Below are 24,129 nucleotides of genomic sequence, written 5' to 3' on the forward strand. Positions count from 1 at the left end.
AGCTTCGAAATGATTTCAATTTGATCTGTTCTGCGTGGATTGAGTCTACTTGACAGGGCTAGGCTACTGCAGTGTCAGATTACAGACGAGGACTGGATTATCACCACTAATCTAATTACATGTAATCTGTCTGTCAAACGGACTCATGTAATCATTTTATCAGTATAACTGTCCAGAGAGTGCATTTGAGAGTCCAGTGATGGCATAATCGCATCTTTCATGATGTGCTTAACATACAAAATAATAAGAAAGCAATATAGCCTTTAATGTCCTACAACTGGACAGGGCGAGACAGTGACAGTCAGAATTTAGAAAGCCAGTCTGAGAGGACACAAGGAGTGACACAAGGAGTCTCATTCCACTCACATCTCTACAAAGCAATGTGTCTGTGCATCATGGCAGTTTTAACTACTTAATATACTTTGTCTTGTCATAATGGACAAATTAGCGGAAATAGCTGATCTACAAGCTCCCAAAGCATTTGAAGAAAATCATTTGAAAATGTTTGCGAGGTTGACCAAAATAGGGACACCAGATTTAATGTGGTTAATCTGTCTGCATCACAGGTGCAGACAGTACAAAAGTAGGCTACCACCAAAAGAACGTGTGTGACTTCTGTAGGCCTACCTTTTTCATATTGATAAAAAAGTAGCCTATTCAATTATCAATCAATATTACTGAACTCTATAATATGGAGTTGTTTTGTTTTAACAATAAACTTTGTGTTTTTAACCAAACATATATCACTTCAGTTACAACACCTTTTAAAACGAGGTCACAATCCATCTGTAGTAGCATCATCACCATCACCATCACCATTCACCAGTACCACCTAAAAGTAAAAACAGATGCGTATCAGTGGGGACCCCCAGGGGACCTTGAGGAAGTTGAGGGTGTTCCAAAGGGGGCCTCACAGTTACGGGTCTATTATGGCGAAATTAAACCGTTTGACTGTCTGTGACACCGACACTGTGACTGTCACAACAACACTACCTCAAACCACGGTCCACCACACATCTGCATTTCTGCAACAACCGGAAATGGAAGAAAAACTTCCAAGCCCGACGATGATGATGACGCCTGCACTTTGACTCCACCTCATGATGATGCTATTTAGCAACAGATGAACAGCTTTACACTTCCAGGCAGGCAGCACCACGTTCATTTTTCACTCACTCACTCAGAACGTTTATATGACCAAACCAACCAACACTACCGACCCTCTCTCTCGCTCTCTCTTCTTACATGTGGTGTATGTATGTAATGTAAACAGCTCCAAACATCGAGGAGAGAGAGCACTTTTACTTTTCAACTTGTAATGTTCATCGGGGGACCACCGAGCAGCTATAATCGCCTCGCATGTGACAGTTAGTAGTGGCCAACGACCGCCACCAACACCACCACCCACCCTGCACCCAGCAGCAGCCAGCCAGGCAGCAGCAGCCAAGCAGCGGCGGGGTCTGCTTGCGCCACTCTCCCGTCAGACGGTGCGTGTTCCTGGCTACTAAGGGGGCTCGTGTTTTGGTGGACGGGGCTGCCTGGTGGACCGTACACCCGCTGGCTGGCTGCGATCGCCGCCGCTAAAGGCAAAGCAAGCATGGATGCGATGTGGATCACTCCCCTGCTGGTCGTTCCGCTGCTGATGTTTAGCAGCAGCACGTTCGTCTTCTACTTCAAGAAGTGCTTTTACGTGGCGTACATGATGTGCCTGGCCCTGGTGGCCATTCCCCTGTGCGTGCTGAAGAGCGGCGGCAGAGACGTTGAAAACATGAGGTAAGAGTTGCTGTTGTTATTATTATTATATGTATATTTTGTTGCTATAATACACAGGCGTGAGGAAGGAAGGAGGAGCTCAGTGTACTGTTACCGTAGCGTTGGGATTCAATTCGTTTTGACCAGTTGTGTGTGCGTATCCGGGCCCGGGGAGAATCGGACGGATACGGAAACTGTCTTGTTTGTTTGTTTTTTTGCATGAAATGATGAATGTGCGTGGACGGGATACACAATTAAATTCAAATAAGCTTTATTGGCATGAGAAAAGAGTAAATACGTTTACGTTGCCAAAGCAAGTGTCAAAATATAATAACAATAGTTGAACATGGAAAGTATACAACTTAGTATATACAGTCAGGAGTTGGGAATCTGGGATACACCAACAATGATTCCCAAAGTTGGGTTCCAGGGGGAAGAGAGTTCAGAGTTCCAGGTCCCCAGCTAAATTATAGTTTGGATTCGGAACCAAAATGTCTGCAATGGTCTAACTCTGAGACTGTACAAATGGAACCAAATGGACCAGTTCCATTTGTACAGTCTCAGAGTTAAATTAAAATAGATTTTACTATTTAAATTGGGGTACCTGAGATAGAAATGCCATCCAATGGGGGTCCGTATAGACTAATGCATGTCAAACAGGGGGTCCTTGAAATTAAACAATCTCTGCCAGATCTTCTCTTATGGGGGTTCCCTGTCCTGGCATATCTTTTCAAATGGGGGTCCGCGGGACTAATTAGTGTCATTTTGGGGGTCCTTGACATGAAAAAGTTTGGGAACCACTGGTCTACCTTTGGGATACACACTGTAGACTAGAGTAGGCGGGTTCCCTCTCTAGCCCGGATGCCACCGGTTACAACGGGAATGGGAACCAGGCTTTTTTCCCCACACAGTCCTGCCCTATGGTCCTGCCTGGTTAATTAAAGCACAGCCTGTTAGCCACTCGGCTAGCCCGCGAGCCGCGTTATAAAACATTAAACCAATGCACACAACATAACATGCTTTCACTTTTATGCAACGTTGTATAACTTTAAAAAACGTTTACGTGGTGGGTGTAAATGGTACTAGTGTTGGTTGTGGTGGAGCTTTTACAACCAAAGTGCTAAAAAAAAAACCTTTCCCTTTTGGAATGTAAATGAGCAATGGACGTGCACAGATTGAGTGATGTTTTGTTAAAACTATGATGACAGGAGGTATGCAGAGGCAACACGTTAGAGCTAAAAACCTAACATTTGATTTACCTCGACATCCATGTTGTAATGCTAATGTTAGCAGGCTAACATTCATGACAACATAACTATTGTTTGTATCCAAGGACCAATAAGTGCCAGGGCTGAGTTGTTATCAGGAGAGGGGCAAAGGGCAAAGTTGCTGCCCAACAAATCTTGTAAATTATAAGATAAGAAAAATAAGCCTCAATTAATAGTATGCCACCTGTTTCGAATAATATGCCTACTTGTTTTTCGTGTTAGTTAATTATTTCCAAAAACTCATCTATTCTATTTGCAACACTAGAAAAATCTAGAGTTGCAACAAAAACCATTGACAGCCCATTCATGATGGGCTGATTGTATTAAACCATGTTAAACTCACCAACATTGCAGCTGTACGGAAAGCTTGAATTATCCAGTGTTTGTTTCATAAAAATCCACCTAGACATGTTATGAGCTACTTTCTGCTAAGAAATTCCGTGCAGGCGATAAATTGTGGGAGTTTGGAAGAGCTCGTTGGAAGTCACTCAGTGGCTCTGTGTGCCACCTGTTTCGAATTTGCACATAATGCAGGAAGAAGCTGCGTTAAGGAAAACAAGTGCTTCCAAACTCACAACACTCACAATGCACAGAATTTCTTGACAAAATAGTTCATGCAACATGTCTATGTCATGTCTTTAAATTCCTTCTAAACCACCCTACATGGCTTAACATTTTTAGTTGTTTCCCCTGGTGGTTGTAAATCTATTACTATTAGCCACATTACTTGTCACTTGTTAATGTTAACAGGAACATTTCTCAAAGCACTCACGGAACTCTCGTTTTAAGGCACTTTTAATTTATTCTTGTATCAGTTCACATAGTATGCCGCTGAGCAGCAGTACAACGAGCGCGTTTCGGCCGAAATGCTCGTTTTCTCTTTGAGAAATGTTCCTGTTATGTTACTTACCCGACCGCGCACGGTAAAGATGCTCAAAGTGTTTAAAAGCAACTGGAGTCGTGCGAGCTATTACCCTGATAACTTGTTAATGTTATCAATGTAAGCAGCATTATGGTTGGTGATAACAAAGGCTAATATTAATGTGTGACGTGCTACCTATCCGTTAACCCTTATCAAATGTGTGAGGCCAACAATATTGCCTCATTAAAAAAACACTTAAACCCGCCTACTTAGTTGACTAGGGTCCACCAGGGGTCTAAACTAGGGCCCCTCCTTGTACACCACATCTCTTTGCCAAAAATAGCAGGTCTGTGAGCTTGTAGATCGACTGTTTTCACAGGTACCAGGGTCCATGCGTTGGTTTTGCACTAGCTTATGTTCTTAATGTTTAAAGGAAGTTTGTTATGTCAAACGACTCAAACCTGACCCACTACCTTACTGGGTCAACTGCCCAGGCCAGGATATAGAGATGTTACGCCTTCAGTCTCAGTATCCACTTCCACTTTGCGTCAGAGGAACTCTGACGCAACTCAGACTGTTGGACATGGAGTAACTGCATTTAATTTGGTTGAAGAGGTCAGATCATCTGTTCCTTTTTTTTTTGTAACCCATTTTTCACCCCTGTGTCAATTATCTAATGTGATCCTGGGCACTATACACCCTCCGCCAACCTAGTCCCCATATATGGGAGACATGGGGAGAGCAACGGACTTGAACTCATGCTTCCTTCATGCCTGAGTGTCCAAGTTGCTCCTTTACACCTGACAGGGGGGAGTTTCCCTGGTTGGACGTAGCACGTGGAAAGAACACGTTATTCCGACCAGTTCCTTTCCCCTCCAACAGGCGCCCCGGCTGGCCAGGGGGAGGATCATGTGTTCCTCTTCGCTAGGTTTTTACATTTTTGGTGTAGATGTTGGAGGCTTGGAGCCCACCCCAGTACAACCCTAGTAATCAATGCCCAGTTCTCCTGGACATTGTTGGCTCTGTCAGTAACAACAGCAGCCTGGTTGGCTGCCCCCCAGTGCCCTTAGAATAACTGTTTCACAGTCATGTTGGCCGGTGTGGCGGTGTCATGTTGCACCCAACGCACCGTTCTGTTAGTTCAAAGGTTATCTGGAACCCATTCACTGTGACTAATGAAGGACAGGGAGAGAATGGAGTTGTAGACACAAGCATGCGGTCGGTTCATTTCCAACTTTATTCCAGACACTCCAGGCATAGGGTGCAAAAGACAGAAAGTCTTCACACTTCACAGATTCATTAAGGACACAGCAGCCTGTCGCAGACATAATTGCCTTCTTATGGGGAACAGAAAGCCTTCATTCCAGGTTTCTGCCTACTTTTTTGGGAACCTAGACCAAGCGGGGAAGTTAGACTGGTGGTCACAACTGCATGACAACAGACCTGACACCGTTATGCTAGTGTGTCTGTGATAACGAGTTGTGATCATTTGACAACTTGTCTTAAGTCCTAGTTTGTTGTGCGCTGAATTGTGTACTATGCCCCCTTTTGTGTAAAATTGTGTCCATAATATCATCCATAACATCCGATAATTGTGATTATCTGAAATAATTGCGATTAGGCGGTTATGTAATAATTGTGACAGGCCTACTGGGGTGTTCACAAAAGCCTGGGTAGATGATAAATGGACCCTTTTAAAGTGAAATATCCCTTTAAGCCAATTTGAATGTGTAACGTTTGACCAGCAAGGTTATCTTGTGATCCTAAAATAAATCAAAGGGAGTGTGTTAAATGGATTTGACATAACGGTGCACAGTTAATACACTTCATTCCTCTTTACAAATCTATAAATTGCTTCAGCCCTGCTAGAGCCATTGTAGTTGCATCACTAAAGAGGCCTTTCGTACAACACTAAGCCTAGATGTTTTATCACACTTTCTTGACGGATAATGGGTGCCTGGCTTGAAATGTCTTGTGAATGAATTGTTTTTTATGTCAATGAGGTGTAAATTGCAGGCTATTGTCCATGTGTTTGTGTGTCACAGTGCCATATTGTCCATGTGTTCATGTGCCACAGTAATGGCAGTAATGTGTGAGGATAAAGCTGAATTGGAGTCATGAGACAGAGAGACAATCCGAAACAGGCTAAGTGGAAAAAGTCTCACATGTCTGTCATTAGTTTAAAACACTGAAAGCTTTAAGATCAGATCAGTTACATCTGCCTTGAAAAAACGAATAAAAAAAACGGTCATCTAACTGCATCTACTTACATTTAGTTTGACTCCCGACGTTATACACACTGATACATATTGTGAAAATAGCGTTGTGAGCTTGTAGATCGGCTATTTTCACGATGTTTGCCTCTTTCTTAGATGATGTTTATAGTATATGATTACTTTTGATGCAGTAATGGTCTTTTTTCATTTCATTATTTATTTATAAAAGTAATTTGCTGTCATCTGTGAACCTCACATGGGGACCACCCTGGGGGTCCAGACCCACAGGTTGAGAACCACTGATCTAGGTTTACCATTTTCCAAGCATGATTTAAATGTAGTCCTGAAGCTTGACGAGAGAGTACATAAAAAAACCATTTAAATATTTTAGTCATTTGGAATACCGGACGGAAGACGTTTTCCAGCAGCCAGGGATCCGAACGCTCCAAGCTGAACCACTTATCGGATATGGCTGGCTGCATACATTTCTGAAAATATTTCCGAAAGTTTGTAGCCTAATAATGTGACTCTCTGCTGTATACCATATTGTGAGAAACTAACTAGCAGCAGCTTTTTTCCCCCCTTCGGGCTTAACCCATTTTGTGCGGGAACCCCTTTATTATGTTATGTTATGTTATAATTTAGCTATTGAAAAATAGCAGATCTACAAGCTCATAGACGAGCTTGTAGGTCTGCTATTTTTGAAAAATCGTGAAAATGTGGTGCAAATCTTTGAATATATATTTCAGAGCGAACATTCTAAACTAAAATATTGGCTTCTGGGGGGAACTACATATTTTGAGATACTACAGTTAATATATGTGTGTCTTTTTTTTGCATTCCCTGGGTTCGGTGATAGCCACTTTCAATGTAACAGGATTCCCATTGTCATGAAATTCCTGGAAATATTTTCAATTTTAGAAAAAAATATAGCTTATATCATTTTCTAGTCCTGGAAAAGGTTTGGAATTTTTCAAGGGTTGTGGAAAAATAGTTATGCATTGTTTTGGCTATTGATATTTGGAAATTCATTGGTAAAAATGTGTGTGACACGAGTGAGACATTTACTGTGGGAAACCGTGTAAATTATGTGTAAGGTGTTGTGATACCATGAGCTGCCAGGAAGGATTAATTGTGCCTTGGCATACTGCAGTGTAGTAGATAGATAGATAGATACCGGTAGATAGATAGAAGTCTCTGGAACTCCATTCTGAGTTAACCCATTTAGGTTTAGGCCTGACGTTGAAAAGAAAAAGAAAAAAAAATCTGAAAAACCTCATGTTTCAGAGAATCAGTGGACCCCAATAATTATATGTAATATGCCGCCGACCCCCATCTGAAAATATGTTGTTCCATGGACCCCCTCAGAAGCAAAGATTTGAGTTATAAACATTGGCTCTGAAAGAATATATTCAAAGCTTTGCACTACATTTTCACGATTTTTCAAAAAATAGCAGATCTACTATGAACTATTTTTCAGTAGCTAAAGCATAACATGACACCAAAAAGGGTTCCCGCCCAAAACGGGTTAACTAAACGTTGCTCTTTTGACGATGGTGGTGGAGAAAGCACTGTGTATGACATGTTGGCCCTAAGGAGGGAGGGATGGGACAATATGAAAATGACATGTCACGATTATTGTGACAAAAATAAATTGTGGTTAATGATATTATCGCAATAATCTAAATGCTGAACAACTTTTGTTAACCACTTGAACCACCAGCATTCATATTCTGTTGGGAACGTTCACCTAAAATAGCAGATCTACAAACTTGTAGATGGGATATTTTTGGTAAATACATCTGTGTAGAGAGAGAATAAGCAGGACCTGTATGGAGGGTTTAAGACTTTAAGTGGTACTGAATTTGCAGCTCAACAAAACGGATGACAATCTAACGATAAATAAAAATGTCTGAGATAAGATTATTGTGATCGTTTTTATACCACGATAAACGATAACTGTTATCGTCCCATCCATCCCTACATTTGACCATAACACTGACCAGTGCCTATGATTTATACAACACTGAACTCTCAATTAAGTGCATTCGTCTTTGTAATGAAGGGTTTATGCACGGCAGGCAACCCTACTATAACGTCCCTCTCTGTAGTTGTCAACGGCCTGTTCTTGCTGACACAGACTAATAATAATAATTATGTCCTGCATTGTCACTCTGTCACCTGGGGAAGATTTACTCTTCTGTTTTGCCTTGTTGCATACAGCGCTAAAGCTGGAGCATCACATTTGACATTACCGTCATCAAAGGCTTTTGAGTCAATTTTCTAAGTCTATTCATCTGATGTCTTTCCCATTTCCCATTTAGTCGATGTTCCTACTGAAACACCAGTGTGACTGTGACTGAAACCCTGGTCATTTGTGGCGCAATGTGACACGCTGCGAGTTTGTACATCTGCCATTTTTGAGAGCCACTGTTTCTAATCTAAATCTTAATGAGTTTTCTGAAAAAAGTATGTTGCTATGTGCAGTCTAAAATGACACACCGATGCCTTCCCAGATCGTGCGTGCGCATGCGTGCGTGTGTGTGTGTGTGTGTGTGTGTGTGTGTGTGTGTGTGTGTGTGTGTGTTTGTGCGTTCTTTCGTGCGTGTGTAAGTAAAAATAGTGTTTTTCATTATGGCATGAAGCAAGCAGCCAGTGCAGCCAAAGCGTGTACCAAATACCAGTGTGCGAGAGAATGCAGGCCAGAGCAAGTTGATGTCGTTGAAAGCAAGCCAAGAACTATGTCCTGTGATGGATTGCACACTGTGACTCTAGCCCACGCTAGAGTAAGTAGAGTAGCTTGCGAAACGGTCATTGGAAATACCTACATAAATACTGTAGTAATGTGTTAAACAGAAGTGTTTAGAAGTGTGTTTTTTGTTTTACTCCGTCTAACGGCCAATGAAGTAAAGTCAATGCTCTGTCTGCAGTTCTTCCTCTGTCCTAATTCCGTGGCGAAAGGTACATAAACATTAGATACATGTTAGAGCCGGTCATAGGGGCTTGTTTGAATCAATCCAGTTATTTTACATGACAAAAACTGAATTACATTGCAATGTTGTTGTTGATTTTTGCATTTCCTGGGTTCGGTGATAGCCACGTTCAATGGAACAGGATTCCCATTGTCATGAAATTCCTGGAAATGTTTTCAATTTAGAAGAAATTAGCCTATATCATTTTCTAGTCCTGGAAAAGGTTTGGAATTTTTCAAGGGTTGTGGGAAAAATAGTTATGCATTGTTTTGGCTATTGATATTTGGAAATGCATTGGTAAAAATGTGTGCATGTTTTATAAGTAAGTAAGCCCTAAGAGGGGTGGGTACCTGGGACCTTCTTCTGACTATACCAGGCAGCCTCTCAACCATTCAGCTGTGATGCTTGTCAGAGGCTAGCCGCAACAATATTACACTTGACTTTTACCTCGATGAGGGACGGATTTTCTTTCATTTTTAACTCAAATCTTTGCTTTTGGAACAAAATATTTGTAGAATCGGTCTCTGGTTTTAACGGGTTGTTAAAGCCTAACTAACTAACATACGTTCCCGAATGAATTCCTGCATTCCAATCAGGACATTTTGGGAGAGATGCCAGCTGCTGAGCTCATGTAAGCAGATTCAGCGCAGAGCACAGACCCAGCAGCGTGTGGATTGAATTCATTAAACCTTGAACAATGCCCTACACATTCTTGTGCTAATCATGCTAGTTAGGACATTAGCATTCTGTTTTCTGTGCATTAGCCCAGTGTCTGGGAATCCAAGCAATTAACCCATTTAGGCCTTTCTGTATCAGTGGTGTTCAATATTTCATGTCAAGGACCCCAAAAATGTTATATAATTGGCCACCGACCACCATCTGAAAATATGTTATTCCAGGAACCCCTCAGAAGCAAAGATTTGAGTTAAAAACGTTCTCTCTGAAAGAATATATATTCAAAGATTTGTACCGCATTTTCACGATTTTTCAAAAATAGCAGACCTACGAGCTCATAGCGGGACACTCGGTGCGGCGCCATGAACTTGTAAATCTGCTATTTTTCAATAGCTAAAGTATAACATAATGCTTAAAACACCAAAAGGGTTTCCCGCCCGAAATGGGTTAAACTGACTATAAGTACGGTAAGTTGTCTTTGCCCTGGAGCCACCTGCCAAGCTGGCACAACAACCCAGTCTAATCAATTATGTTATTTTTAGGTGTACTGTTGTTTTCCATTATGCACAAAATGCACTGGGATTAAATCTATTTTAATAACTAGAATTAGTAGGGCTTAACTAGAAAGGACTATAACAATAATTTGTCAATAATTCATGTCCTCTTCAGTGAATATCAATGAATAATCTCCTTAGGGGTATAATTACTGTCACGTATATTTGCACAAATTTGTCCTCTGGATTATTTCACTTCAAAAAGAAAAACAATACGGCCCCTCATGCATTAGAGGGTCCTTCTAATGCATGAGGAGTCTGCGTTTCTTCTTTAACTTTTTTCATTTCTTTTTTATATATATTTTTTTTAAGCATTTTGTAGATCGGCTGTTTTCAAATAGCCGTAGCCTAGTCGTTTTTTTCGGGGGGCTTGTTTTCATACACCTGGTTGCTTATTTCTCTCGCAAAATCTGGTAACACTGGTTCATTGTTCATTCTGTACACAGTGGGGACCTCATGTTTTGTTTTTTGTACTGTCTTGGTGTTATGTGCTCTGTGTTGTTTTTGATGTGGGTGTTGAACTGTTGAACAGATTGTGAAGACAAATATCCTTCGGGACAATAAAGATTATTATTTATTATTATTGTCATCGAATATATTATTTCCTGTCATCTCTTCCCACTCCGCTGACCCTAGACTTCAACGAATGACAGATTGCTTGTGACTTCTGTCAATAGTTGTCAGTGTCATGATACTTTTTCGAAAGGAAGAAGCACGCACAACTCCAGCTATCTCAGTCTCTTGGAACATTTTACCAGGTGCACGGTCAGGAAACACTTTAGAAGAAGGAGAATACCAGCACTCACAGAGTAGTCAGTAGTCCTTTAAAAGGGACTTTATTGTTTCATCTTTACAAGGGAAGGTATGCTGCAAGCAGCAACACAACGAACGCGTTTCGGCCAGGGGCCTTCGTCAGCGTTGTAAATACTGTAAACAAAGCGTCGTGTCACATTTATACTGTCAGACGGTGCGACATCCTCCCCTGTCCGGGTAGATACACACCACAACCAGCTAAACCCCTTCACTATTAAGTAATATGCTGCAAGCAGCAACACAACGAAAGTGCAAACACAATTAATTTACATATTCAGAAAATAAATGATTAACAAAAATCACACCCGTGTGAACTGAGTGGTGCAACTCCCCTCTCCCCCCTCTTCTCTCTATATCTCTCTCTCTCTCTCATTAGCAGGCAACAGTGCAGCACTATATCTCTCTCTGTTTCTGGCACAACAGCGCCCCTACTGGTACTAATAGTCATACTGGTGCTCATTAATGTCACATAGGCGGACACACACATAGGTGAACCAACACATAGGTGAACCAACACATAGGTGAACGCGGACATTGCTGTTCCTTGGATTGGTTGCACCACTCAAAAAGTCTGTTTGTCCATAAGAGTCATAAGGCACCAACTGCTGGTATCAGTTTTTAGGTTTTTAAATGTAAAAATGTGTAATACATATATACTTAATAGTGAAGGGGTTTAGCTGGTTGTGGTGTGTATCTACCCGGACAGGGAAGGATGTCGCACCGTCTGACAGTATAAATGTGACACGCCGCTTTGTTTAGAGCCTTTACAACGCTGACGAAGGCCCCTGGCCGAAACGCGTCCGTTGTGTTGCTGCTTGCAGCATTCCTTCCCATGTCAAGATGAAACAATAAAGTGTCTTAAAGGACTACTCTGTGAGTGCTGGTATTCTCCTTCTTCTAAACCATTGTTACGGTACCATGTTAGTGGTCTCCGAACTTTGGTATGAAAACCACTTTTATACAGCTTAAGATTTTCAACCAAAGTATTATTTTTTTCCCTCCTCCAACTGAAAAGAGTTTAAAAAAAAAAAGTTAACTGTGCGACCAGATACGAAACATTTGTGAACACGCAGAATAGGCGCTCATTGCCTCGTCAAGCTGCTGGTGTTTACAGCATAGCATAAATACGCGGCGCTCCCTTTGAAAACAATTCAAAACATAAGCTGCATAACATAAAAACGGTTGAATAAAAGTCGACAAAGCCCCTTATCCTATATCGTCACTGTCTGGCAGAAAGCTTATCTCCATATTTATCTCCAACTGGTCCAGAACGCTGGTACTGCCCGTATCATCACCAGAACCCCTGTTTTACACCAACTCCACTGGCTCCCCATCAAACACAGCATTGACTCTAAGATCCTCCTTCATACATCCAAGGCCTTTCATAACCTCGCCCCCGCATACCTGTCTGACCTTGTTCACATTCCCACCCGTTCTCTTAGGTCTGCCTCCTCCATCAATCTGAATGTCCTTCCAGCCCGTCTGTCCACCCATGGGGTCAAGAGCTTTCAGCCGCTCGTCTGCCCCTCACCTCTGGAACTCCCCCCTCCCCCCTGATTATATTAGAAACATGGACTCGGTCACCGTTATTCCAAACCCACCTCAAAACCCACCTGCTTAGGCAGGCCTGACCTCTGTGTCCATCTGCTGCTAGCCTCGGAAACACAGACATTTATATTTCTGCTGCAAGCCGTAGTAGCTGTACTATTGTTTTTGCTTTTTAACTGTTTTGTATTAACAGTTTCTACTTTCTAACTTGTTGTACGTCGCCGTACTTGAGTTATACTACTTTTGATTCATGATTCTCTGGCTAATGCAAGGTTTTATTTTTACAGTCTAGCTTTGTATTTTAACTTGTTCTAGGAACTCCTTTTGGTGTTTTAAGCATTATGGTTATGCTTTATCTAGAAAAATAGCAGATCTACAAGCTCATAGTGCGGCACTGCAGCGCTATGAGCTTGTAGGTCTGCGATTTTATGAAAAATCATGAAAATGTGGCAAACGTTTTTAACTCAAATTCTATTCTAAGGGGGGGGTCTCTGGAACAACATATTTTCAGAAGGGGGTCAGTGGCCAAATATATATAATTTTTGGGGTCCTTGACATGAAATATTTTGAAAACCACTGATATAGAAAGTAGAAACAACATTTTCAGCAAACTGTCATGATTTAGAAGACATTTATAGAATCTGATGTCGGTCCTAAATGGGTTAATGAAGGCAAGCATCAGTGCCCTATCTTCTAGTTCTGACCCCGTGAATTTAATGCAGTGTTGGTGCAATGTAGATGATGAAAGGATAAATCTGTAGTGAGGGAACCATTCCAATACTATACTGTACTCGTCAGCCAATTCCTCGAAATGATATAATCATTGTGTGCACTGCACGCCCCCTCCTACAATCTGTGTTGGATCAAGTTCAGAATGACATTTTGCACAGTATAATTAGTTTGTGCAAAAATATTTACACAGAGCAGGTCAAACTCGCATGTTTGTGTACTTCTGACATCCCTCTCGGGTCATGTATTGATTTGGCAAATTGGGATGTCGAGACGGCTTAATGAGTTGACTGAATCTTGGGGTTTGTTTGTAGGCCTGTCTGTCACAATTATTAGTACATAATTGCCTAATCGCAATTAGTTGAGATAATCGCAATTATTTCTGCATAATCGTCAATCGTTTCCATGTTGAAAAATGTCCATACATTTTTTTCAGAAATAGTTGATCTACAAGCTTACAACAGCTTACAACACATGCTTACAACACGTGTTGTAAGCCTGTAGATCAACTATTTCCGCAATTTTGTAAAAAAAAATATATGAAATGTGTCAGGGATTTCTGTGTATATTCAAGTTATTTGTCATATCTGCCCTGTGCAATTTGTGATTATGAAGCCTAAAAGGCAAACGGAAATACAAATTGTAAAGTTCCAATGTTCAATGCAAAAAAAACCCACAATTAAATCAGTAATCACATTAATTTGACAATTAATCGTCCACTTAAATTTGCAATTGTGACAGCCCTATATGTATGCAGTGTGTCAGAATCAGCCTGCTTATTATAGAGTATGTCAGACAGATGGAGTCATATAGATGTCAGACAGATGGTAACACTTGGTTTGATAAGACTCATTGAAGCGTTTGCTTCAATGCGTGCGTCTAGCCTAGATTTAGCGCTCTGGTTTTTTCTTGTGCTCAGAATTTATATTTGTGTCCCTTTTTGAAATATATTTTAATATTTCTTTAGTTATGACCTTGGTTCATTCACTGGATGTTCAGGCATTGCAGCACGGGTTGTAGTGTACTGTTGTATTGCACGAAAAACCAGGGTTGGACATCTTTGACGATGGAGAGGGCCACTATTGTTCCACACTCACTAGTCCAGAGGGCCACATTGCATATTACTGTTGTAGCAAATATAGCCAATCTACAAGCTCTTTTGCTATTATTTGAATTATTTTTGCTATTTTTCAATCCTAAAAAGTATATATATTTTGTATTTCAAATGCCTTTAATTACAGTTATGTAAACTAAATACAAATACATTGGACATTAAAAAAAACATTTTCTTTTTACTTATAATCTTTATCCCACGATTTTGTAACCCATTTTTCACCCCTGTGTCAATTATCTAAAGTGATCCTGGGCTCTACACACCCTCCGCCAACCTAGTCCCCATATATGAGGGACATGGGGAGAGCAACGGACTTGAACTCATGCTTCCTTCATACCTGAGTGTCCAAGTTGCTCCTTTACACCTGACAAGGGGGAGTTTCCCTGGTTGGACGTAGCGTGTGGAAGGAACACGTTATTCCAAACAGTTCCTTTCCCCTACATCAGGCGCCCCTGATGGAGGGGGATTTTAATACTGATGCATTTTAATACTATTCCTTAAACTACTACTTTAGACTGACGTAATTTAAGCAGGTCATGTTTGCATGTTTGGAATTGTAACAGCTGAAAAATCAATAATATAGCGGTATTCTGATGATGAACCTGAGGGCCACATTAAGTTTAAGGTGGGGGCCGCATGTGGCCCCCTGGGCCTCCAGTTGCCCATACATACATGTATTGCGCGATTAGAACCATACCTTAATCTGTACGTCGTTAATTAATGAGCCTTCTCCTCCCTCAGGATAATCCGCGGCCTGGTTCGTCACGTGAAGTACTTCCTGGGTCTCCGCTTTGATGTCGTTGGATGGGAGCATCTGCAGACGGAAGGACCCTACGTCATCGTCTCCAACCACCAGAGCTCCCTGGATGTTCTAGGTGGGTAGTACTAGAATTGCATTTTTGCGAATGCAGTGAGCACTTACTATGAGACCTAGCAGATCATATCTGTGTGTGTGTGTGTCCGTCTGTCCCGCTTTTGACGATGATTACGTCACCATGACTCAGCCATAACCATATAAGGAGTCCCCAAAGCAGCTATACGTCCAAAACCCAAATATGTACGAGCTGTGTTCGCTTCCCGCGTTTGCGCGTCTTACTGGTATGTAGTCATAGCAATTTATAGTACACATGTATATTGTATAATATATAATATAGTATAGTATGTATAGTTGACACATAGATACTCCACTGTTACGTTCTTAGTTTATACATGATTATTGATTCATGATAACTACTTTTTATATATGTGAAGTATGACATGCTTTTGTTTTAGCTTAAATGTAAGTCACTCTGGATCAAGAGCGTCTGCTAAATGCCTAAATTGTAATTGTTGGGTTTCATTGATCCGTCATTGTAACAACACTACTAGTCAAAAAATGTGTCATTTCTGTCACGGTATTAAGAAATGAATAAATAATACCGTATTGTGCCGAATATAAGATGACTCTGGTTATAAGACGAGCCCCATTTTTTTTTAAGACTCATTTGTAGAAAAAGAACATTGAATGTCAAATAGTCTAGTCCCCGATTTATAATATGACCCCGTGTCCATTGGAAAATAGGGTAATGGATGAAACTTCTAGTGCGCTTTTCTGTTGCTATAAAAAGTTGCAGTGGTTCTCAAACTTCTTTCACGTCAAAGACCACCCAAAATGACACTTTATTTGGCCGCCAACACCCACCTTAAACAGATTTGAGTTAAAAACGTTCGATTGAGGTCCGGGCAACTAGGCTACAATGCCGATCGAGTCTCGATCCTGACGGCCTTTGCTGTGTATCGCTCCCCATCTCTCTCTCTCTCTCTCTCTCTCCCCATTTTGCTGTCGGCATAACACCATAAAGCGTGTGTGGCATGGCAGTCACTACTGAGTGATGTGGCCTGGCTGCAGCCCAGAGGAGAGCCACACAGAGGGAGAGACACTTCATGTAATTACTGGGCCTGAAGGAAACTCGGCGGGAGGCTGATCTGGGATCTGGGTTACCATACCAACTCCTGTACAGTGGCGCACACACAGCCAATTATATCGGCTGGTCTTAGCACACACAGCCAATTATATCGGCTGATCTTAATCCATTTTGGGCGGGAACCCCTTTTGGTGTTTTAAAGCATTATGTTAATCTTTAGCTATTGAAAAACAGCAAATCTACAAGCTCATAGCGCGGCACCGAGTGCTATGAACTTGTATGTCTGCTACTTTTGAAAAATCGTGAAAATGTGCCTCAAATCTTTGAATATATATTATGACAGAGTGAACATTTTAACTCAAATATTTGCTTCTGGGGAGGTTCCTGGAACAACATATTTTCAGATGGGGGGGGCATATTACATATATTTTTTGACATGAAATATTGAGCACCACTGATAGGGAAACATAAGGTTTTTCAGAAAACTGTCAAAATTTTGATGACATTTTTTTAATTTCGACGTCAGGCCTAAATAGGTTAAATGATACAAGATAATGATGATCATGGAGGGTGTTTATCTCCGTGCGCTTCACAGCATGGCTTTGTGTCCTTGAGAAAGACACTTGAACCCCCTAACGAACTAACTAACGACTGCTGCCCATGAGCAGCTCGGTGCCTTATGTGGTTGTCTCCGCCATCCGTGAGCGTGAATGTATGGGTTAATTGTGTCCACCTGCAGGCCGAAGGCATGGGGAGAGAGTATGTTTGTCTCCACCAGGCCGAAGGCATGGGGAGAGAGTATGTTTGTCTCCACCAGGCCGAAGGCATGGGGAGAGAGTATGTTGGTCTCCACCAGGCCGAAGGCATGGGGAGAGAGTATGTTTGTCTCCACCAGGCCGAAGGCATGGGGAGAGAGTATGTTTGTCTCCACCAGGCCGAAGGCATGGGGAGAGAGTATGTTGGTCTCCACCAGGCTGAAGGCATGGGGAGGGAGGAGTATGTTGGTCTCCACCAGGCTGAAGGCATGGGGAGAAAGTATGTTTTGCACTCCGTCTGTGTGTGCGTCCATCCATCCATCTGTGTACAGCTAATCTCCGGCACCGTTAACCCGGTCGATGCCAAATTTTGCGCACACACTCCCTGGATGCCAACGATGAACCTCTGCCACAAACTTTCCAGAACGGCCTGTTATCGCACCACCAGGTGGCCATTTTTTAAAAAAAATATTACTCCTCCAGATTCTGTCCAAAAATCCTGCAAATCGTTACACACTCTCTATAGTCATGTGTTCAAGACGGATCTGTCCGATATTTCATATTCCATTCTAATTGGCTAACATTGGCTTTCAAAGTTTGCAGGATTGGCCCGTTCGGAACAAAAAGCCTCAAATCATGAATGCAGTGTGCAATTTACGTGAAATCTTTCACAGACTTTCCTACTAGGCTGAGGAATATATCCCACCCTTTTCACATTGGCCTGTTATAGCGCCAACAACAGGTGGAACACATTTTTGGAACAAAATGCTTAAAATCATCCAATTGCCATCCAAGGCCTAAGAAGCAATGGCACCCTTTTCACATTGGCCTATTATAGCGCCACCAGGAGGCCACAACCTGACCTGGCCTGGTGGAGACCTGTGCCCCGAGGGGCACTTTTTCTAGTTAATGTTTGAGAAAATGTTAACAGTTTGTCATTTGCCCTACTGTTTTTTTTATATAAGCGTCACGATCATATCCATGTTGAAAACATTCAAACATGTAAAACAATTGTGAAAATGGCAGATCTACAAGCTCAAAACGTGTCATGGTGCGACAGTTTTAGATTAGTTATTTCCACTAATGTTTATGAAGTTATTAAATGTGTCAGTTAGTTTGTCATTTCAGCCCTGCGCAACTTTTGTTTACTAAGCCCAACGGAACAGATTTCTCTGCTGCCAGGTGCATCGACTGTAAGAATGCACAACAGGACACGAGAGACAGATGTCTGTGTCTCATCTGTTATTTCCGATGAGACACACACACACACACACACACAGTGAGGTGTGGCTGGCACATCCTGTCAGTCTGCGGTCTTTCTGAGGCCCTGATACTGCTGTGTGTGAGAGCCTATGTTTCTATGTTAGTGGTACTTGACTCAATCACTCAACGACCCCCAGAATTATCTGTAATTTGCCGCGGACCCCCATCTCAAAATATGTTGTTCCAGGGAGATTTGAGTTAAAAACTTTTGTAGTGAAAGAATATATATTCAAAGATTTGTGCCACATTTTCACGATTTGTCCGACACTGTAACATAATGCTTAAAACACCAAAAGGGGTTCCCGTGCTGAATGATCTTATGATCTTGTATTTCATATTGTGACATTACATATTATATGTATATGTACATATATACACCTGCATATCAGGTGTCATATAGTATTTGTAGTTGGTGAGGGTAGGCAAAATAAGCTAATTATTATTATTCAGCCTACACCTTTTTTGGTCATATAAATGTATCTTTATGTATATACTGTTTCATTATGTACATGAACTGAAGACCAAAATAAAACAGTGAAAGTGAACGGGTTGCAGCACTATGTAGTTTGGGGTGTCAGCTTTGGACACAAATAACTTGGCAGCCAACGTCTTTGTCAACGTCAAGGGTCATTTAAAAGTTGACATGACATTGTGACAAGTTAAAGTACACCTTTTAATTCTAAACTCTGAATACACCAGAGTGATACAATACAGCTGTAAAAAAACAAAACAAACAAAAAGCCGTGAAGCCGTTTTTTAACATAATTCAGCCCTACAGTACTGTATGTTTCAAGTTTCATTTCAATGGTCTAATGCGGGGGTCTTCAACGTTTATTCAGGCCAAAAATGACCCCCTAACTGAGGGAGAGATGAAGCCGGAACCCCCACTACATGTGTTGCAGATTAAACCTTTTCAGAGATTAATAGAGCGCTTCATAGACTTGTTTGACAGCACTATCATTGTGTGTTGGATTAATCTCGACGTGTGGCCTCTCAGAGTAATCTAGTACTATCATTGTGTAGTGTTGTGTTGGATTCATCTCGACGTGTGGCCTCTCAGAGTAATCTAGTACTATCATTGTGTAGTGTTGTGTTGGATTCATCTCGACGTGTGGCCTCTCAGAGTAATCTAGTACTATCATTGTGTAGTGTTGTGTTGGATTCATCTCGACGTGTGGCCTCTCAGAGTAATCTAGTACTATCATTGTGTAGTGTTGTGTTGGATTCATCTCGACGTGTGGCCTTTCAGAGTAATCTAGTACTATCATTGTGTAGTGTTGTGTTGGATTCATCTCGACGTGTGGCCTTTCAGAGTAATCTAGTACTATCATTGTGTAGCGTTGTGTTGGATTCATCTCGACGTGTGGCCTTTCAGAGTAATCTAGTACTATCATTGTGTAGTGTTGTGTTGGATTCATCTCGACGTGTGGCCTCTCAGAGTAATCTAGTACTATCATTGTGTAGTGTTGTGTTGGATTCATCTCGACGTGTGGCCTTTCAGAGTAATCTAGTACTATCATTGTGTAGTGTTGTGTTGGATTCATCTCGACGTGTGGCCTCTCAGAGTAATCTAGTACTATCATTGTGTAGTGTTGTGTTGGATTCATCTCGACGTGTGGCCTTTCAGAGTAATCTAGTACTATCATTGTGTAGCGTTGTGTTGGATTCATCTCGACGTGTGGCCTTTCGGAGAGTAATCTAGTAAGAGAGTGGCGACACTTTAGCGTTGACTCCCATTGTAACAATGGAATGCGGAAGTGCTCATTCTATCCCAATGGGACAGTTCCAATGTTTGGAACTATAGCCCATAGGCACCTGCTTTGCGGCGAGACCAAAGCCAGCAGCACATCACCAGACCTCCCGATGACATTGATAAGACTGTGTGGTGGAGATAAGAATTGCATGGCCAAAGTTCATCTGGGTCGGCTGGTACAGTTTACATTACACATAGCTACATTCATGTGTTCATGTGTGACACTGGCAAACCATTGGGAAATGTTTAACCTCTTTCCTACTTGCATTGTTTCTGTGTCCACTAGGGCATATAATTCAAAAGCAATGTTAATGTAGAATCCTTGCTCTAAAGTGTTACTTATGTACTGTAGATTTGGACTAGCCTGGAATTCACATAAATAAGTTGTTTAAATAAATTATTATTTTGTACACTGAGCACTGACGGAGGTACGAATGATAAAATGAATTTTATCAAATGGAGGTCCGTGGCCTAATGCATCCTCATTCTCAAGGAATCCTTGAATCACTTGAAAATCACTTTTTTAAACCACATTCTTTTATACTTTGCCTAATATTTGCCAAAAATAGCTGATCTACAAGCTCACGGCACGTCACAAAATCTTTTGACATGGGAGTCCGAGGCTAAATACCTATGGAGTTGAGGACCCTTGACATGAAACGTTTGAGAACCACTGGCAATATATTATTATATTGAGACGGGGAAGAGGTTTTATAGAATCACTGCTTGATGGATGACGTGTTGTGTTTGGTCAGGCTTGATGGAGATGCTTCCGGACCGCTGTACCATGATCGCCAAGAAGGAGCTGATCTACGCGGGCACCGTGGGCATCATCTGCTGGCTGGGAGGCATCGTCTTCATCAACCGCAAGAAGACCAACGACGCCAAGACTGTGATGGCCGGAGCCGCCAAAACCATGCTGGACGACCAGGTAAACCTGCCATGATGCCATGATCGGGCAGAAAGTTTATTTGCATTTTTGTATAATCTTTTTAATTCAATACCCTATACTTGACTACAGCGTCAAACACAAAGTATCAAAAGTAGCAGATCTGGAAGCTCGATATGCGGCGAAACAAAACGTTAATGTCAAACTTTGAAATAAGATGAAGTGGTTAATCTCTGTGAATGTGTTTCCTCTTTCCGTCAATCTATTTCCTCTTTCAGCCGTTTCAGGACATCCTTATATTTGCATCTTTGAAACAACCTTCATGATTCATGATTTCATGATTCATGATTTTAATCTGCTTGTATTCACATAGATTTTCTGATTAATCAATCGGACCGATTCATTCATCGGTTCGATTGTCTTTACAGATAAACAAGCTTGAACAGAACAAGCTAAGGTATTAAAGTTCAATCTGACTTGCCTAAGCCTGCAGTGCAGACACCATGTTGCGTGTATTTTTCAGAATGGACAATTTATTTATTTATTTTTAACACAGAATGAGATCATATCGACATTGGTAATATCAGTATAGTAATCGGGGCCATAACGGCATTTAATTATATTGGATATTGATATCGGACAAAATGTCTCATCGGCACTTCCCTAATCAAGAGTAATCAAACTACTGGTATACTATATAAACTGGTGAAACATTGGCCAAACTGCAAATAATATAAAGAAATAACTGATCTACAAAAAAAAGGCTAATCTACCAGAGATGTTACAGTATGAGCTCGTAGATCGGCTCTTTCCAACAATAGTTAATCTGTGGAACCGAATGCCTCCGCACAAACAATGATGATTATTTTGGGGTGTAGCAGCTTGAAAAGGTTGATACCCACTGGTGCACAGAACCCCCTAAAAGGTTGATACCCACTGGTGCACAGAACCCCCTAAAAGGTTGAGACCCACTGGTGCACAGAACCCCCTAAAAGGTTGAGACCCACTGGTGCACAGAACCCCCTAAAAGGTTGAGACCCACTGGTGCACAGAACCCCCTAAAAGGTTGAGACCCACTGGTGCACAGAACCCCCTAAAAGGTTGAGACCCACTGGTGCACAGAACCCCCTAAAAGGTTGAGACCCACTGGTGCACAGAACCCCCTAAAAGGTTGAGACCCACTGGTGCACAGAACCCCCTAAAAGGTTGAGACCCACTGGTGCACAGAACCCCCTAAAAGATGACGTCGGCCTGGTGGTGGTGGTCCGGGCAGTGTTGATTTCGTCGACTAAAACCAAGACGAAAAATGTTCGTCCACTACCTTTTTTTCAATGACGGAAACTACATGGAAACTAAATGAAAACTAAGCTATGACGACTAAAACTAAGACTAAATATACTGACAATTTCGTCAACAAATAAAAACTAAACTAAAATGTTAGGAAGGGACTAGTGGACAAGAGATCCAGTATAAGTCATTTTACAATTAGTAGAATGCTGAAAATACACGATCTACAAGCAAACAACGCTGTAGATCGTCTATTTTCAGCAAGTGAAAAAACAAAAAACCTGTCATTACGACGGCATCAAGGCCCGCCAAAATACATTTTGTTCGACTAAATCAACTGTAGATTTAGTCGTGCAAAGCAAGCCTGACAGAGTGTCGCAGGTTCAAATCCCGATCCCGACCACCGTTGCTGCATGTCACTCCCCATCTCTCTCCCTCTGTCTCCCATTTCCTCAGTCAGTCTAAATTCGGACCAAATTGTGCTCCACAGATCCGGCTCTGGGTCTTTCCAGAGGGAACCCGCAACCAGAGAGGAGACCTGCTGCCATTCAAGAAGGGGGCGTTCCACCTGGCGGTGCAGGCACAAGTTGGTTAACTCTGCTTTAATCCCTCTTTATTGCACCCTGTGTTTGTGTGTGTGTGCGTGCGTGCGCGTGCCTGCGTGTGCATGTTTTATTTGTGGCCGCAAGTAGTTTTCTCCTCCTTGGCATTTAGTTTTTAATCCACCAAAGGAACGGTCTGAGAACAAAGAGGTGAATTCTCTTATTGGGCATGCCAGTGAGACATGTCGTCTATTAACACATTATACACATGCCACAAAAGGTCGCTGACCCTGTGGGTTTATTCAAGGGCCCTTATGCTTTTTCTTGTGGTTTGAAAACTGCACAACACAGGCAAAAATGACCACTCTAGTAGAGTGGTCAATTTTTCCTGTGTTGTGCAGTTTTTAGACACACGAGGGAGCTAGCAACAATACACCTAAAAGACTAAGCAGTTTATGAACTAACAATATGTTCTCCACTGATGCTAAAGTCTATAGAGGGCTGGGTTGAATTGATAGCATTGGTACGGTCAGACCATTATTCCCTGCTCCCGCTGCACATGACCCTCTGGAGTTGTTCTCTTCTTTGACATGGCCCTGAGGGAGCCAACATCACATACAACTGATTTCATGACTGGTTATTTTTGCAGGCTCTGCCATTCTAATCAGGAAAGGCAGGGTTTTTGTGGCATAAAAGAGAGCCTTTTTTTTAACCACATGAACTCTATCGACTGTATTCTGGGAATGTCATGCTAGTGGGGGGAAAAAAACATCAAAAGTAGGTATTTGCATGACCCTTTTTTTTTTTAGAGAGAGAGAGATTTGGTGTGGGGGTATAATTGTATGGGGGGCTATGTGTAGAGCCATGTGGCGCTCCAGTTAACAACATATATAGGGTTTAAGACAGGAGTTTATGGAAAAACTACAGGTACTGGATCATAGACTTTTCATATAGAAAGTGTTTTGACTTGTTTATGTATATTTTGGGTGGTCTTCTTTAATAGTTCTTTAATAGTTTAACTTGTAGCATCCATTTAAGATCATGCAAGTGGTATGAATTAAAGTAATGGAGTAAACAAAAGTAATTTTTCAATCAAACCGTGGCTCTAATCTAAAGCACAAGGAGGTCTCCCCTAGGCAGAAGCAGTGGGTTTTTGTTTGGCATCAGCGAGGAACCACAAAAATGAATACCTGCTGCTCCCTATTAGCACAAATCCTAGAGTTCTATTAGAAC

At 41.6% G+C, this 24,129-nt stretch overlaps 1 protein-coding gene across 1 annotated transcript in view; it reads left to right on the plus strand.

Annotated features, from left to right (window-relative positions):
* Positions 1-1,161: 1,161 nt before the first annotated feature.
* Positions 1,162-24,129, plus strand: part of LOC308309537 (1-acyl-sn-glycerol-3-phosphate acyltransferase alpha-like) — a 28,825-nt gene continuing 5,857 nt past the window's right edge. Inside the window, exons 1-4 of the mRNA XM_080755430.1 lie at positions 1,162-1,773; positions 15,245-15,378; positions 20,934-21,109; positions 22,845-22,940. Coding sequence (XP_080611556.1) covers positions 1,598-1,773; positions 15,245-15,378; positions 20,934-21,109; positions 22,845-22,940 — 582 coding nt within the window. The 5' untranslated portion in view covers positions 1,162-1,597. The remainder of the gene's footprint in view (positions 1,774-15,244; positions 15,379-20,933; positions 21,110-22,844; positions 22,941-24,129) is intronic.

Source organism: Protomyctophum bolini, assembly GCF_963924005.1.
Source record: "Protomyctophum bolini genome assembly, chromosome: 22".
Classification (NCBI taxonomy): domain Eukaryota; kingdom Metazoa; phylum Chordata; class Actinopteri; order Myctophiformes; family Myctophidae; genus Protomyctophum; species Protomyctophum bolini.